The sequence below is a fragment of the Mustelus asterias genome, chromosome 31, assembly GCF_964213995.1.
Source record: "Mustelus asterias chromosome 31, sMusAst1.hap1.1, whole genome shotgun sequence".
Lineage (NCBI taxonomy): Eukaryota > Metazoa > Chordata > Chondrichthyes > Carcharhiniformes > Triakidae > Mustelus > Mustelus asterias.
In genome coordinates, this window is record NC_135831.1 from 3,184,869 (window position 1) to 3,203,440 (window position 18,572).

Sequence of the window (18,572 nt, forward strand, 5' to 3'; positions counted from 1 at the left end):
GAGTGTGTGTGTATGTGTGTGAGTGAGTGTGAGTGTGTGAGTGTGTGTGAGTGTGTGTGTGTGAGTATGTGTGTGAGTGAGTGTGAGTGAGTGAGTGTGTGTGTGTGTGTGTGAGTGTGTGTGAGTGTGAAAGTTACTCACCAGGTGATAATCGCCGTGTTTGTCTGAACAGCCACAGTCGGAGAGGGGAACGCATTCCGTGTCACTGAGCACATATCCAGGGTCACACTCACATCCCTCGATGCATTTACTGGAGCAATTGGAGGCACTAGTCTGGTCACAGGTCTGGGGACACATACTGGCACAGAGGGTGTATCTGGAGTTCGACGTGCAAGGCGGGGCTGAGGAACAATGGAGGGTCGTTACACAAGGAGAGACAGTGGGTGGCGAAGATACACTGTAGGTGACAGGAGTCGCTGTGCCCAGGGCAGCTCAGCTGCCACTGAGCCGAACAAACCCCTGTATAACTGAGAAACATCTCCATGTTACAGTAAGAAGGCTCACAACACCAGCTTAAAGTCCAACAGGTTTATTTGGAATCACGAGCTTTCGGAGCGCTGCTCCTTCATCAGGTGAGCGGAGAGGGAGATTCACAAACACGGCATATACAGACAGAGGCACAATCGCAAGATGATGGTTGGAATGCGAGTCTTTACAGGTAATCAGGTCTTTCCAGGTACAGACAGTACGAGTGGAGAGAGGGATAATCACAGGTTAAAGAGGGGTGAATTGTCCAACCATCATCTTGCGATTGTGCCTCTGTCTGTATATGCCGTGTTTGTGAATCTACCTCTCCGCTCACCTGAGGAAGGAGCAGTGCCCCGAAAGCTCATGATTCCAAATAAACCCATTGGACTCTAACCTGGCGTTGTGGGGCTTCTCACTGTGCCCTTTTAGAGAGAGAGAGAGACACCGAGAGAGAAAGACAGAGAGAGACACATTTACCCTGCTAATTCCCCTGACACAAAGGGACAATTTAGCACGGCCAATCCACCTAACCTACACATCTTTGGACACTAAGGGGTAATTTAGCATGGCCAATCCATCAAACCTACATAACTTTGGAACTAAGGGGCAATTTAGCATGGCCAATCCACCTAACCTGCACATCTTTGGATACTAAGGGGCAATTTAGCATGGCCAATCCACTTAACCTACATAACTTTGGACACTAAGGGGCAATTTAGCATGGCCAATCCACCAAACCGACATAACTTTGGAACTAAGGGGCAATTTAGCATGGCCAATCCACCAAACCTACATAACTTTGGAACCAAGGGGCAATTTAGCATGGCCAATCCACATACCCACACATCTTTGGAAAGTAAGGGGTAATTTAGCATGGCCAATCCACCAAACCTTCACATCTTTGGACACTAAGGGGGCAATTTAGCATGGCCAATCCACCTAATCTGCACATCATTGGATACTAAGGGGCAATTTAGCATGGCCAAACCCAATAACCTACACACCTTTGGACACTAAAGGGTAATTTACCATGGCCAATCCACCTAACCTACACATCTTTTGGACTGTGGGAGGAAACCGGAGCACCCGGAGGAAACCCACGCAGACATGGGAAGAACAGACAGTGACCCGAGCCGGGAATCGAACCTGGGTCCCTGGAGCTGTGAGGCAGCAGTGTTAACCCACTGTGCCACCGTGCCACACACACACTCTCACCCATCTGGGAAATTTTTGTACAAATCCCCCCAGCCTTCACCCTGGGGAGGTGGGGAGGCTCTGGCCTAGTGGTATTATCGCTAGGCTATTAACCCAGAAACTCCAGCTAATGTTCTGGGGGACCCGGGTTCGAATCCCCGCCACGGCAGATGGTGGAATTTGAATTCAATAAAAAGTATCTGGAATTAAGAATCTACTGATGACCCGTTGTCGGAAAAACCCATCTGGTTCCCTTTAGGGAAGGAAATCTGCCGTCCTTACCCCGGTCTGGCCTACATGTGACTCCAGAGCCACAGCCAATGTGGTTGACTCTCAACTGCCCTCCAAGGGGCAACTAGGGATGGGCAATAAATGCTGGACCCAGCCAGCGACGCCCGTGTCCCAGGAATGAATAAATAATAACTCAGAGTTAGGATATGGCGGGGTACCAGCTCCTTTCTCTCATCCATTCAGCTCACCTTAAGTCGACGGTTGGCCAAGTCATGTAACGGGAGGGAGGGTAATGTACTGGAACTTACAATCCAGAGGCCTCAGGCTCGGAGTGGGGGGGAAGAGCGGGGCAGTGCAGAGACATAGGTTCAAATCCCACCACGGCAGCTGGGATTTAATAAAATCTGGAATTGCAAACCTTGTCTTAGTAGCGGCGACCATGACAGCTACCATGGATTCTCATAAAAACCCATCTGGTTCACTCATCTCCTTCAGGGAAGGAAATCTGCTGTCCTTACCCCGGTCTGGCCTACACGTGACTCCAGGGCCCACAGCCAATGTGGTTGACTCTCAACTGCCCCTCTGACTGTTAACTGCTGAGCGAGTGAGACACTCAGTTTCAGGGGGCAATTAGGGCAATAAATTCTGTCCCGGGCTAGCGACTCCCACATCCTGTCACAGGATGAAAATGAAGAAATATGTTCCGGGAATTGGGACAACCGGGATACGTAAACCCTTCAGGACTTCAGCCAGTGATATTTTGTACCCCTGTCCACGTAACTACAAGAGGGGATGACTTACCGCAAAGGTCCGGGGTCCTCCAGTTGTGTACAGTGGCGCCTGCTGCCTGGCAGGCCTCGGTAAAGGCCTGAAGCTGGTCGCAGAGGGGGGGTTGGAAGCCCTGGAACCGGCAAACGTCATACACGCAGTTCTCGAAGTAGGGCACGGGATTCACCTTGCTGATGCAGTCCCTGTCAACGAAGACAAACGGTCACCAAAGGGGCATCAGCACATCATTTTGTTAAAAGTCTTAAAGTTTATTGATTAGTGTCACAAGCCGGCTTACATTAACACCGCAATGAAGTTGCTGTGAAAATCCCCCAGTCGCCCACACTCCGGCGCCTGTTTGGGAAAATTTAGCATGGCCAATCCCCCTAACCTGCACATCTTTGGACACTAAGGGGCAATTTAGCATGGCCAATCCCCCCAACCCACACATCTTTGGACACTAAGGGGCAATTTAGCATGGCCAATCCACCTAACCCACACATCTTTGGACACGAAGGGGCAATTTAGCATGGCCAATCCCCCTAACCTGCACATCTTTGGACACTAAGGGGCAATTTAGCATGGCCAATCCACCTAACCCACACATCTTTGGACACGAAGGGGCAATTTAGCATGGCCAATCCACCTAACCTGCACATCTTTGGACACTAAGGGGATAATTTAGCATGGCCAATCCACCTAACCCACACATCTTTGGACACTAAGGGGCAATTTAGCATGGCCAATCCACCTAACCTGCACATCTTTGGACACTAAGGGGCAACTTAGCATGGCCAATCCTCCTAACCTGGACATCTTTTGGACTGTAGGAGGAAACCGGAGCACCTGGAGGAAACCCACGCAGACACAGGGAGAACGTGCAGACTCCGCACAGACAGTGACCCAAGCCGGGAATCGAACCCGGGTCCTTGGCGCTGTGAGGCAGCAGTGCTAACCCACTGTGCCACCCCAATTACAAAATGGAGTTTGCATGTTCTCTGTGCGCAGTTTGCACATTCTCCCCATGTCTGCGTGGGTTTCCTCCGGATGCTCCGGTTTCCTCCCACAGTTTGAAAGATGTGCTGGTTAGGGTGCATTGATCCGAACAGGCACCGGAGTGTGGCGACTAGGGGAATTTCACAGTAACTTCATTGCGGTGTTAATGTAAGCCTTACTTGTGACTAATAAATAAACTTTAACTTTAACCATCCAGGGCAAAGCAGCCCCGCTTGATTGGCCCCCCATCCACAAACACTCACTCCCTCCACCACCCACGCAGCCGTGTGGACCGTCTCCAAGATGCGCCGCAGCGACTCACCAAGGCTCCTTCGACAGCGCCTTCCAAACCCACCACCTCTACCATCTAGAAGGAGAAGAGATACCTGGGGAACGCCCCCACCTGGAGATTTCCCCTCCGAGCCACTCACCATCCCGACTGGGAAATATATCGGCCTTTCCTTCGCTGGGGTCAAAATCCTGGAATTCCCTCCCGAACGGCATTGTGGGTCAGCCCACAATGCAGCGGGTTCAAGATGGTGGCTCCCCCACCACCTTCTCAAGGGGCAACGAGGGATGGGCAATGAATGCTGGGCCCCAGCCAGCGGCACCCACGGGGTATTTTGCCTTCTCTCACCTGAAAGGTCCCGATGGGTCATTGATGAGACCACATTGCTCCTTGCTGGTGATCTCATCGAGGATGTCCTCCTCACACAGGGTAGGTTCGATCGAACGGCATCTGAAATACGGACACATAGCGTTGTGAGGTCATTGCGTTCTGGTCAAAGGTCAACTGGACACCCCCGCGGTGGCGACGGCTTGCTTTGAGGTGGTTGGGGGGGGGGGGTGCGTGAGTGGGCTAGCCGCGGCCCCAATGGAGAGGCTCAGCGACAGGCCCGAAACTAGGCCCCGAGCCTCGATTACATGGCTGCCAGGCCTCGGGCACTACTTTCCGGCGACGCTCGTTCGCCCCGAGGACGGGAAGTCCTGCCCGAGGTTAACGGACCTTGGCACCATCTGTGTCCCATCCCGTGGAAGGCGGGACAGGATGGGGGGGAAGCCCGCCCCTGGTGACTCAAGTTGATCACGCGGCCATCTCCCTCATAGCTGCGGCAGAAGAACGACGGCATTGAGTGGCCGGGGAGATGTTGGGGGGGGGAGGGGGCTAAAAGTCTTAAGGCTAACTCCATGAAGCCCATTCCCATCACTCTCAGCGCTGGGCGGCCATTCCTTCAACTGCCCAGACCCCAGGACAGAGAACCCCCTCCCTAAACCTTTCCACCTCTCTCTCTCCCTTCTCCCTCCCATAAGACCATAAGACATAGGAGGCCACTCGGCCCATCGAGTCTGCTCCGCCATTTAAACATGGCTGATATTTTTCTCATCCCCATTCTCCTGCCTTTTCCCCATAACCCCTGATCCCCTTATTAATCAAGAACCTATCTATCTCTGTCTTAAAGACACTCAATGACCCGGCCTCCACAGCCTTCTGCGGCAAAGAGTTCCACAGATTCACCACTCTCTGGCTGAAGAAATTCCTCCTCACCTCTGTTTTAAAGGATCGTCCCTTTAGCCTGAGGTTGTGCCCTCTGGTTCTAGTTTTTCCTACTAGTGGAAACATCCTCTCCACGTCCACTCTATCCAGGCCTCGCAGTATCCTGTAAGTTTCAATAAGATCCCCCCCTCATCCTTCTAAACTCCAACGAGTACAGACCCAGAGTCCTCAACCGTTCCTCATACGACAAGCTCTTCATTCCAGGGATCATTCTTGTGAACCTCCTCTGGACCCTTTCCAAGGCCGGCACATCCTTCCTTAGATACGGGGCCCAAAACTGCTCACAATATTCCAAATGGGGTCTGACCAGAGCCTTATACAGCCTCAGAAGTCCATCCCTGCTCTTGTATTCTAGCCCTCTCGACATGAATGCTAACATTGCATTTGCCTTCCTAACTGCCGACTGAACCTGCACGTTAACCTCAAGAGAATCTTGAACAATGATTCCCAAGTCACTTTGTGTTTCTGGTTTCCGAAGCATTTCCCCATTTAGAAAATAGTCTATCCTCCATTCCTCCTTCCAAAGTGCACAACCTCACACTTTTCCACATTGTATTCCATCTGCCACTTCTTTGCCCGCTCTCCGAACCTGTCCAAGTCCTTCTGCAGCCCCCGCTGCTTCCTCAATACTAGCTGTCCCTCTGAAAACCTACCCCTTTGGTCGCCTGCCTCAATATCTCCTGACGTGGCTGGGTTTGAATGTTACCTCTTCTGGCGAGACATTTTATTTTGTGCGTGTGAGTGTGTGCGTGTTGTTGTTGTTTGTGGGATCTTGCTGTGCGCTGATTGGCCGCCACGTCCTGTAGGCTGTGACCAAAGGGAAAAGGACTTGGTTGGGCTCTGAAGGATTTCAGCACATCGTGAGGCGCGGTACAAAGGACCAAGGGAATCGAACCAGCGCTGTGCATCCAGGTGACTCTTACCTCTCTTCCTCGTCCTGTTTTGTCTTCCAGCTATCTCCGAAGATGGTGTTGTTGGCAGCTAAGGCCCCGTTCGGCTGGCGGTAGTCATCAGCATGGTCTCCATTGAAATCGCCACAGAGACCACACATCTGTCCCTGGTAGGAACTGAGAGAGAAAGAGCGAGAGAGAGAGAGAGGTCAGCGAGCAGGACTGAATGTCTCATGCCGAGGGAACGAGGGGCTTGCGGACAATGGCAATCAGGCAGAGGGGAACTATCAACGTGGGCAGGGGGTACGCTACCGTCTAAAGATGTGCGGGTTAGGTGGATTGGCCAGGCTAAATTGTCCCTTATTGTTCAAAGATCTGCAGGTTAGATGGATTGGCCGTGCTAAATTGCCCCTTAGTATCCAAAGATGTGCAGGTTAGGTGGATTGGCCATGCTAAATTGCCCTTAGTGTCCAAGGATGTGCAGGTTAGGTGGATTGGCCATGCTAAATTGCCCCTTAGTGTCGAAAGATGTGCAGGTTAGATGGGTTGGCCATGCTAAATTGTCCCTTAGTATCCAAAGATGTGCAGGTTGGGTGGATTGGCCATGCTAAATTGTCCCTTAGTGTCCAAAGATGTGCAGGTTAGGTGGATTGGCCATGCTAAATTGCCCCTTAGTGTCCAAAGTTGTGCAGGTTGGGTGGATTGACCATGCTAAATTGCCCCTTAGTGTCCAAAGATGTGCAGGTTGGGTGGATTGACCATGCTAAATTGCCCCTTAGTGTCCAAAGCTGTGCAGGTTGGGTGGATTGGCCATGCTAAATTGCCCCTTAGTATCCAAAGTTGTGCAGGTTGGGTGGATTGACCATGCTAAATTGCCCCTTAGTGTCCAAAGATGTGCAGGTTAGGTGGATTGGCCAGGCTAAATTGCCCCTTAGTGTCCAAAGTTGTGCAGGTTGGGTGGATTGACCATGCTAAATTGCCCCTTAGTATCCAAAGATGTGCAGGTTAGGTGGATTGGCCATGCTAAATTGTCCCTTAGTATCCAAAGATGTGCAGGTTAGGTGGATTGACCATGCTAAATTGCCCCTTAGTGTCCAAAGATGTGCAGGTTAGGTGGATTGGCCATGCTAAATTGCCCCTTGGTGTCCAAAGATGTGCAGGTTAGGTGGAATGGCCATGCTAAATTGCCCCTTAGTGTCGAAAGATGTGCAGGTTAGATGGGTTGGCCATGCTAAATTGTCCCTTAGTGTCCAAAGATGTACAGGCTGGGTGGATTGGCCATGCTAAATTGTCCCTTAGTATCCAAAGATGTACAGGCTGGGTGGATTGGCCATGCTAAATTGCCCCTTAGTGTCCAAAGATGTGCAGGTTATGTGGATTGGCCATGCTAAATTGCCCCTTAGTGTCCAAAGATGTGCAGGTTAGGTGGATTGGCCATGCTAAGTTGCCCCTTAGTGTCCAAAGATGTGCAGGTTAGGTGGATTGGCCGTGCTAAATTGCCCCTCAGTGTCCAAAGATGTGTGAGTTAGGTGGATTGGCCGTGCTAAATTGCCCCTTAGTGCCCAAAGATATGCAGGTTAGGTAGATTGGCCATGCTAAATTGCCCCTTAGTGCCCAAAGATGTGCAGGTTAGGTGGATTGGCCATGCTAAGTTGCCCCTTAGTGTCCAAGGATGTGCAGGTTAGGTGGATTGGCCGTGCTAAATTGCCCCTCAGTGTCCAAAGATGTGTGAGTTAGGTGGATTGGCCGTGCTAAATTGCCCCTCAGTGTCCAAAGATGTGTGAGTTAGGTGGATTGGCCGTGCTAAATTGCCCCTCAGTGTCCAAAGATGTGTAGGTTAGGTGGATTGGCCGTGCTGAATTGTCCACTGGCCAATCCACCGAACCAGCACGTCTTTCGGACTGTGGGAGGAAACCGGAGCACCCGGAGGAAACCCACGCAGACACGGGGGGGGAGAACGTGCAGACTCCGCACAGACAGTGACCCGAGGCTGGGATTCGAACCCTGGTCCCTGGCGCTGTGAGGCAGCAGCGCTAACCACTGTGCCACCGTGCCGCCCCCCCCACGCGTCGGTGCAGACTCGATGGGCCGATGGGCCTCTTCTGCACTGTAGTATTCTGTGATTCTGTCACACCGTTCGAGACGAATGCCAGGGTAACGGGGGAAAGACTCGCCAGGGATTAGAGCGAATGGTGTAGAGATTGGCGAAGGGAAGAATTGACGGGAGTGGAAGGAACGCGAGAAGGAGTTGCGTCGCTAACCGGAGAGGTCCCCCTCAGGGACACGGGACCTCCGCAGAAGCGAGCTCCCCACACCACGCGACTTACCTTGGCACCACAATCTTCACAAAGTGGTTGCCGTCATATTGTACCCGCAAACCAAAATCCGTCTGAAGCGTGACGTATTGGCCAGTCTGAAAGAGGTGAGCACTCCCCACATTCTTGGGCAGACGGATTCTCGTTTGACCGACCTGCAGTCAGAAGGGGTTGAATTCAGCGCCTTTGATAAAATATACTTAGAACATAGAACAGTACAGCACAGAACAGGCCCTTCGGCCCACGATGTTGTGCCGAGCTTTGTCTGAAACCAAGATCAAGCTATCCCACTCCCTATCATCCTGGTGTGCTCCATGTGCCTATCCAATAACCGCTTAAATGTTCCTAAAGTGTCTGACTCCACTATCACTGCAGGCAGTCCATTCCACACCCCAACCACTCTGCGTAAAGAACCTACCTCTGACATCCTTCCTATATCTCCCACCACGAACCCTATAGTTATGCCCCCTTGTAATGGCTCCATCCACCCGAGGAAATAGTCTTTGAACGTTCACTCTATCTATCCCCTTCATCATTTTATAAACCTCTATTAAGTCTCCCCTCAGCCTCCTCCGCTCCAGAGAGAACAGCCCTAGCTCCCTCAACCTTTCCTCACAGGATCTACCCTCCAAACCAGGCAGCATCCTGGTAAATTTCATTGCAGTGTTAATGTACGCCTAACTTGCGACACTAATAAATAAACTTTAAACTTTAAAAAGCTAATAAGGGGAGTGAAGAGGGAGTATGATCGGAGAGTGACAGCTAACAGAAAAGGGAATCGGAAAGTCCTCTGTGGACACATAAAGGGTAAAAGGGTGGTAGAAGGAGTAAGACCAAGACGTAACCTAACAGGGGAGAGAGGCCTGGACACGGTGGGGGCAGCTGAGGTAGTTTATAAATACTTTGTACCTGTATTTACCAAGGAAGAAGCTGCTACCCAGACTATGGTGAAACTCACCAGGTGAGTTAAAAATTGACAAGGAGGAGAGTCGGCTGTCTGTACTGAGGGACCAGATGAGACACGTCCCAGGATTTTGATTTGATTTATTAAAAACTTTCAAACGTTGCTCGGTGGAGAAGGTAATCAGGGAGGCAGACATCATGCTTGCCTTCATCGATCGGGGCATTGAGTTTAAAAATGAGGCAGGCCGTCTTGTATGTGTACAGAACCTCAGTTAGGCCTCATTTAGAATATTGTGTACAAATTCTGGTCGCCACGCTACCAGAAGTATGTGTGGAGGCTTTGGAGAGGGTACAGGAGAGGTTGACCAGGATGTTGCCTGGTCTGGAGGGCATTAGCTACGAGGAGAGGTTGGAGAAACTTGGTTTGTTCTCACTGGAGCGACGGAGGTTGAGGGGGGCGACCTGATAGAAGTCTACAAGATTACGAGGGGCATGGACAGAGTGTCCCTTAGTGTGCGGGAGATTAGCTAGGGTAAACGCATGGGGTTATGGGGGTAGGGCCTGGGTGGGATTGTGGTCGGTGCAGACTCGATGGGCCGAATGGCCTCTTTCTGCACTGCAGGGATTCTATTCTATTAAATTCTCTCGGACTGTGGGAGGAAACCGGAGCACCCGGAGGAAACCCACGCAGACACGGGGAGAACGTGCAGACTCCGCACAGACAGTGACCCGGGGCCGGGAATCGAACCCGGGTCCCTGGCGCTGTGAGGCAGCAGTGCTAACCCACTGTGCCAACCGTGGGAGTGACCGTCTGCCCGAGAGGCGTTAATGTTTACTTAAACGGAGGATCTCGGTGGGAGCGAATGGAGAAGCCAAAAAGACCAACCCGGATTCGACGGTTCTTCATTAGGGTGATGGAGGTACCGTTCACGGTGACGTAGAGCTTTCTCAGGTAAGTGGCTCCTGGTAAACCTCTCTCCTCATTCTTCCCCTCGATACTGAACCAGGGACCTGCACAACATCAAACAGCACAGTGATTCCTGAGATGCTCACACTCACTCACACTCACACACACACTCACACACTCACACACACACTCACACACACACTCACACACACACTCACACTCACTCACTCACACACACACTCACACACACACACACTCACACTCACTCACACACACTCACACACTCACTCAGAGACACACACACACACACACACACTCACACACACACACACTCACACTCACTCACACACACACTCACTCAGAGACTCACACACACTCTCACACTCACACTCACACACATGCTCACACACTCACACACACACTCACTCAGAGACTCACACACACTCTCACACTCACACACACGCTCACACACTCACACACACACTCTCACACGCACACACACACTCACTCACACACTCACACACACTCACACTCACACACACTCACACACACTCACACACACTCACTCACACACTCACACTCACTCACACACACTCACACACTCACTCTCACTCACTCACACACTCACACACACTCACTCACACACTCACACTCACTCACACACACTCACACACACACTCTCACACGCACACACACACTCACTCACACACTCACACACACTCTCACTCACTCACACACTCACACACACTCACTCTCACTCACTCACTCACACACTCACACTCACTCACACACACTCACACACTCACTCTCACTCACTCACACACACTCACTCTCACTCACTCACTCACTCACACACACTCACACTCACTCACACTCACTCACGCACACACTCACACTCACTCACTCACACACACACACTCACACTCACACACTCACACACATACTCACACACTCACTCAGAGACTCTCACACACTCACACTCACTCACACACACACACACTCACTCAGAGACTCACACACACTCTCACACTCACACACACACTCACTCAGAGACTCACACACACTCTCACACTCACACTCACACACATGCTCACACACTCACACACACACTCACTCAGAGACTCACACACACTCTCACACTCACACACACGCTCACACACTCACACACACACTCTCACACGCACACACACACTCACTCACACACTCACACACACTCACACTCACACACACTCACACACACTCACACACACTCACTCACACTCACTCACACACACTCACACACTCACTCTCACTCACTCACACACTCACACACACTCACACACTCACACTCACTCACACACACTCACACACACACTCTCACACGCACACACACACTCACTCACACACTCACACACACTCTCACTCACTCACACACTCACACACACTCACTCTCACTCACTCACTCACACACTCACACTCACTCACACACACTCACACACTCACTCTCACTCACTCACACACACTCACTCTCACTCACTCACTCACTCACTCACACACACTCACACTCACTCACTCACTCACTCACACACACACACTCACACACTCACACACATACTCACACACTCACTCAGAGACTCTCACACACTCACACTCACTCACACACACACACACTCACTCAGAGACTCACACACACTCTCACACTCACACACACGCTCACACACGCACACACACACTCACACACACACTCACACACACACTCTCACACTCCCATACACATATAGACAAACACGCATGCAGACACGCACATGCACACAGACTGGACACTCAAATTTCACGCACATAGATGCTGACACATGCATGCGTACCCGACAGACGCGGACAGCAAACGTTTGATTTGTATCTTTGTCACCTCAAGGCTTCACTAAAATGCCAGCCAGCCAATGAGGTAATGTTCTGAGGCACAGTCATCGTTGTAATGTGGGAAACGCAGCAGTTAGTTTGCGCGCAGCAAGATCCCACCAAACAATGGCGTGACGGTGACTAGCTGTTACCAGCCTGTGCGCCCCATCCCCCCCCCCCCCCCCCCCCACTCGCACACCGCTCCGTAACCCTATTCTGCTCCCAAATCAACCCCGGGGGGGAATCTGTCTGGGAGGCTTCAGGCCTAGTTAACAAGAGACAGCACCTCCGGCAGTGCAGCGCTGCCTCAGTTCCGGCGAATGGGGAGTGCCAGCCTGGGGTTTTGTGCTCGGGTGTCCGGGGTAGAACGGGGACCCTCGATGTTCTATCTCGGAGTTTTGGGCGGAGGGCAACCACACTGAGCGCAGGAAATAATCGCATGCCCATCGTCGGGCTAATGTCGCGAATCTGTCTCCTTCGGAGCCCAGCCTTTCCCCGGGGTGTTGTATCACCAGGTATCTTTATTAAGTTTCACAAACGCAGTTCTTTCCATCCGTACCTGGCTTGTTCAGGCAGGTCCGGGCAAGCGTGTAGGTACAGGTGCCCAGGAAGGTAAACTTTCTGCCATCGAATGTTATGTAATGAGGATCTCCAGAGACAATGCAGGAGCCATCTGCTGAGGGAAACAGGATAAAGATAAATTATTTGCCCCATTCTGACCCCACCAATTCCATCCAACGCTCTTCCTGGCAGGTAACCCACCTTATAACCTCCACGGACAAAGGTGACAGGTGATAGGTCAGTGCTCACTCCTTACTGTGCCCTTGGAGGGTAGTTGAGAGTCAACCACATTGGCTGTGGCTCTGGAGTCACATGTAGGCCAGACCGGGTAAGGACGGCAGATTGCCTTCCCTAAAGAGAACCAGATGGGTTTTTCCGACAATTGACAGTGGGTTAGCACTGCTGCCTCACAGCATCAGGGACCCGGGTTCGATTCCCAGCTTGGGTCACCGTCTGTGCGGAGTCTGCACGTTCTCCCCGTGTCTGCGTGGATTTCCTCCGGGTGCTCCGGTTTCCTCTCACAGTCCGAAAGATGCGCAAGTTAGGTGGATTGGCCGTCGTAAATTGCCCCTTAGCGTCCAAAGATGAGCAGGTTAGGTGGATTGGCCATGCTAAATTGCCCCTTAGTGCCCAAAGATGTGTAGGTTAGGTGGATTGGCCATGCTAAATTGCCCCTTAGTGTCCAAAGATGTGTAGGTTAGGTGGATTGGCCATGCTAAATTGCCCCTTAGTGTCCAAAGATGTGTAGGTTAGGTGGATTGGCCATGCTAAATTGTCCCTTAGTGTCCAAAGATGTGCGGGTTAGGTGGATTGGCCATGCAAAATTGTCCCTTAGTGTCCAAAGATGTGCGGGTTAGGTGGATTGGCCATGCTAAATTGTCCCTTAGTGTCCAAAGATGTGTAGGTTCGGTGGATTGGTCATGCTAAATTGCCCCTTAGTGTCCAAAGATGTGTAGGTTAGGGGGATTGGCCATGCAAAATTGCCCCTTAGTATCCAAAGATGTGTAGGTTAGGTGGATTGGCCATGCTAAATTGTCCCTTGGTGTCCAAAGATGTGTGGGTTAGGTGGATTGGCCATGCTAAATTGTCCCTTGGTGTCCAAAGATGTGTAGGTTAGGTGGATTGGCCATGCTAAGTTGTCCCTTGGTGTCCAAAGATGTGTAGGTTAGGTGGATTGGCCATGCTAAATTGCCCCTCAGTGTCCAAAGATGTGTGGGTTAGGTGGATTAGCCATGCTAAATTGTCCCTTAGTGTCCAAAGATGTGCGGGTTAGGTGGATTGGCCATGCTAAATTGTCCCTTAGTGTCCAAAGATGTGCGGGTTAGGTGGATTGGCCATGCTAAATTGTCCCTTGGTGTCCAAAGATGTGTGGGTTAGGTGGATTGGCCATGCTAAATTGCCCCTTAGTGTCCAAAGATGTGCGGGTTAGGTGGATTGGCCATGCTAAATTGCCCCTTAGTGTCCAAAGATGTGCGGGTTAGGTGGATTGGCCATGCTAAATTGCCCCTTAGTGTCCAAAGATGTGTGGGTTAGGGTGGATTGGCCATGCTAAACTGCCCCTTAGTGTCCAAAGATGTGCCGGTTAGGGGGATTGGCTATGTTAAATTTCCCTTTAGTGTCAGGGGGACTCGCAGGTTAAATGCATGGGATGATGGGGATAGGGCCTGAGTGGGATTGCTGTTGCCGCAGCCTCGATGGGCCAAATGGCCTCTTTCTGCACTGTTGGGATTCTATAATTAGTGAACCAGTTTTATGTCAATTGGAGATACTTGTTGCGGTCACTCTCACTGAGGCTCGCTCTGAATACTTGATTTTATGAATTGAATCTAAATTCTACCAGTTGCCGTGGTGGGATTTGAACTCGTGCCCCACCCCCCAAAACATTAGCCTGGGGCCTCTGGATTACTAGTCCAGTGACATTACTGCAACACCAGGCAAAGAAGTGTACTGAAGCCAATTGCAGACCAAGCAAGTGTCCTCCGAATGGACAAGGGATTTGCTGAAAGCGTCTAGCCCTTGTAGATCACCCAACTAGTGATGTCGACAAACACAGGACCAGGGACCAGAGTGGATAACGGCTCTGGAATATTGTCCATCTCCCAGTTCCTTAGGATAGGCTGGCACCGTGGATGGGTGATGTGTGACTGAGGCAGGAAGGTTATGAGGAGTTTGACGGAGGTTTGGAAAGGGCTGGAGGGGCTAAGGCGAATGGTAACCCCCATGTTATGTGTTACCAAAAACATCCCCGTCATAAATTCCTCTTGACGTCTTATAGACCAAGCAAATTACTAACCTGGAGGTGTTGGTGTGGGAATGGTTGATTCTGTAGTTGTCTCGGGAGTGGTTGATTCTGTAGTTGTCTCGGGAGTGGTTGATTCTGTAGTTGCCATGGTAGTGGTTGGATCTGTAGTTATCATGGTAGTGGTTGGATCTGTAGTTGTCATGGTAGTGGTTGGATCTGTAGTTATCTTGGTAGTGGTTGGATCTGTAGTTGTCTCGGAAGTGGTTGGATCTGTAGTTATCATGGTAGTGGTTGGATCTGTAGTTGTCTCGGAAGTGGTTGGATCTGTAGTTGTCATGGTAGTGGTTGGATCTGTAGTTGTCTCGGAAGTGGTTGGATCTGTAGTTATCATGGTAGTGGTTGGATCTGTAGTTGTCATGGTAGTGGTTGGATCTGTAGTTGTCATGGTAGTGGTTGGATCTGTAGTTATCTTGGTAGTGGTTGGATCTGTAGTTGTCATGGTAGTGGTTGGATCTGTAGTTATCTTGGTAGTGGTTGGATCTGTAGTTGTCTCGGAAGTGGTTGGATCTGTAGTTGTCATGGTAGTGGTTGGATCTGTAGTTGTCTCGGAAGTGGTTGGATCTGTAGTTGTCATGGTAGTGGTTGGATCTGTAGTTATCTTGGTAGTGGTTGGATCTGTAGTTGTCATGGTAGTGGTTGGATCTGTAGTTGTCTTGGTAGTGGTTGGATCTGTAGTTGTCTCGGAAGTGGTTGGATCTGTAGTTATCTTGGTAGTGGTTGGATCTGTAGTTGTCATGGTAGTGGTTGGATCTGTAGTTGTCTCGGAAGTGGTTGGATCTGTAGTTATCTTGGTAGTGGTTGGATCTGTAGTTGTCATGGTAGTGGTTGGATCTGTAGTTATCTTGGTAGTGGTTGGATCTGTAGTTGTCATGGTAGTGGTTGGATCTGTAGTTGTCATGGTAGTGGTTGGATCTGTAGTTATCTTGGTAGTGGTTGGATCTGTAGTTGTCTTGGTAGTGGTTGGATCTGTAGTTGTCTCGGAAGTGGTTGGATCTGTAGTTGTCTCGGAAGTGGTTGGATCTGTAGTTATCTTGGTAGTGGTTGGATCTGTAGTTGTCTCGGTAGTGGTTGGATCTGTAGTTGTCATGGTAGTGGTTGGATCTGTAGTTGTCATGGTAGTGGTTGGATCTGTAGTTGTCATGGTAGTGGTTGGATCTGTAGTTGCCATGGTAGTGGTTGGATCTGTAGTTATCTTGGTAGTGGTTGGATCTGTAGTTGTCATGGTAGTGGTTGGATCTGTAGTTGTCATGGTAGTGGTTGGATCTGTAGTTGTCATGGAAGTGGTTGGATCTGTAGTTGTCATGGTAGTGGTTGGATCTGTAGTTATCTTGGTAGTGGTTGGATCTGTAGTTGTCATGGTAGTGGTTGGATCTGTAGTTGTCATGGTAGTGGTTGGATCTGTAGTTGTCATGGAAGTGGTTGGATCTGTAGTTATCTTGGTAGTGGTTGGATCTGTAGTTGTCATGGTAGTGGTTGGATCTGTAGTTGTCATGGTAGTGGTTGGATCTGTAGTTGTCATGGTAGTGGTTGGATCTGTAGTTGTCATGGTAGTGGTTGGATCTGTAGTTGTCATGGTAGTGGTTGGATCTGTAGTTGTCATGGTAGTGGTTGGATCTGTAGTTGTCATGGTAGTGGTTGATTCTGTAGTTGTCATGGTAGTGGTTGGATCTGTAGTTGTCATGGTAGTGGTTGGATCTGTAGTTGTCATGGTAGTGGTTGGATCTGTAGTTGTCATGGTAGTGGTTGGATCTGTAGTTGTCATGGTAGTGGTTGGATCTGTAGTTGTCATGGTAGTGGTTGGATCTGTAGTTGTCATGGTAGTGGTTGGATCTGTAGTTGTCATGGTAGTGGTTGGATCTGTAGTTGTCATGGTAGTGGTTGGATCTGTAGTTGTCTCGGAAGTGGTTGGATCTGTAGTTGTCTCGGAAGTGGTTGATTCTGTAGTTGTCTCGGTAGTGGTTGATTCTGTAGTTGTCTCGGTAGTGGTTGATTCTGTAACTGTATGAATCGCAAGCTTAACTTACCAGAATGCCCTGTTTATTGGTTCCTATCACACTCAGAAAGCTGCCACGGGAAATTGTCCCTTAGTGTCTAAAGATATGTGTGTTAGATGGATTGGCCATGTTACTGCCCCAAACCACACTGATGCTGAAACTCTATCAACACCACACCATAACCATTCATCATAGAATCCCTACTGTGCAGAAAGAGGCCATTCAGCCCATTGCGTCTGCCCCAACCACCATCCCATCCAGGCCCTATCCCCAAAACCCCAGGTATTTATCCTTCGTAGTCCCCTTGACACGAAGGGGCAATTGAGCATGGCCAATCCACTTGACCCGCACATCTTTGGACACTAAGGGCCAATTTAGCATGGCCAATCCACCTAACCTGCACATCTTTGGACACTAAGGGACAATTTAGCATGGCCAATCCCACTAACCTGCACATCTTTGGACACTAAGGGGCAGTTTAGCATGGCCAATCCACCTAACCTGCACATCTTTGGACACTAAGGGACAATTTAACATGGCCAATCCACCTAACCAGCACATCTTTGGACACTAAGGGGCAATTTAGCATGGCCAATCCACCTAACCTGCACATCTTTGGACACTAAGGGGCAATTTAGCATGGCCAATCCCACTAACCTGCACATCTTTGGAGACTAAGGGGCAGTTTAGCATGGCCAATCCACCTAACCTGCACATCTTTGGACACTAAGGGACAATTTAACATGGCCAATCCACCTAACCAGCACATCTTTGGACACTAAGGGGCAGTTTAGCATGGCCAATCCACCTAACCCGCACATCTTTGGACACTAAGGGACAATTTAACATGGCCAATCCACCTAACCAGCACATCTTTGGACACTAAGGGGCAATTTAGCATGGCCAATCCACCTAACCCGCACATCTTTGGACACTAAGGGACAATTTAGCATGGCCAATCCACTTGACCCGCACATCTTTGGACACTAAGGGGCAATTTAGCATGGCCAATCCCACTAACCTGCACATCTTTGGACACGAAGGGGCAATTTAGCATGGCCAATCCACCTAACCCGCACATCTTTGGACACTAAGGGACAATTTAGCATGGCCAATCCACTTGACCCGCACATCTTTGGACACTAAGGGCCAATTTAGCATGGCCAATCCACCTAACCTGCACATCTTTGGACACTAAGGGACAATTTAGCATGGCCAATCCCACTTACCTGCACATCTTTGGACACTAAGGGGCAATTTAGCATGGCCAATCCACCTAACCTGCACATCTTTGGACTGCGGGAGGAAACCGGGGCTCCCGGAGTAAACCCACGCAGACACGGGGAGAATGTGCAAACTCTGCACAGACAGTGACCCGAGTCGGGAATCGAACCCGGGTCCCTGGCGCTGTGAGGCAGCAGTGCTAACCCACTGTGCCAGCATGCCACCCCAGTGGAAAAAGCTGGAATTAAGAATCTACTGATGACCCATTATCGATTGTTGGAAAAACCCATCTGGTTCCTTTGGGGAAGGAAATCTGCCGTCCTTACCCGGTCTGGCCTACATGTGACTCCAGAGCCTACAGCAATGTGGTTGACTCTCAACTGCCC

The 18,572-nt window shown here is 50.4% G+C and overlaps 1 protein-coding gene across 1 annotated transcript in view; it reads right to left on the minus strand.

The window, feature by feature from the left end:
- The window catches only part of LOC144481621 (zonadhesin-like), a 129,019-nt gene that overhangs the window by 83,858 nt on the left and 26,589 nt on the right, over window positions 1-18,572 (minus strand). The window contains exons 10-18 of the mRNA XM_078200758.1: window positions 16,134-16,982; window positions 14,960-16,042; window positions 12,665-12,778; window positions 10,207-10,331; window positions 8,430-8,572; window positions 6,136-6,279; window positions 4,295-4,396; window positions 2,695-2,864; window positions 142-341 (exon numbers count right to left, since the gene is read on the minus strand). Of these exons, the coding sequence (XP_078056884.1) occupies window positions 142-341; window positions 2,695-2,864; window positions 4,295-4,396; window positions 6,136-6,279; window positions 8,430-8,572; window positions 10,207-10,331; window positions 12,665-12,778; window positions 14,960-16,042; window positions 16,134-16,982 (2,930 nt within the window). The remainder of the gene's footprint in view (window positions 1-141; window positions 342-2,694; window positions 2,865-4,294; window positions 4,397-6,135; window positions 6,280-8,429; window positions 8,573-10,206; window positions 10,332-12,664; window positions 12,779-14,959; window positions 16,043-16,133; window positions 16,983-18,572) is intronic.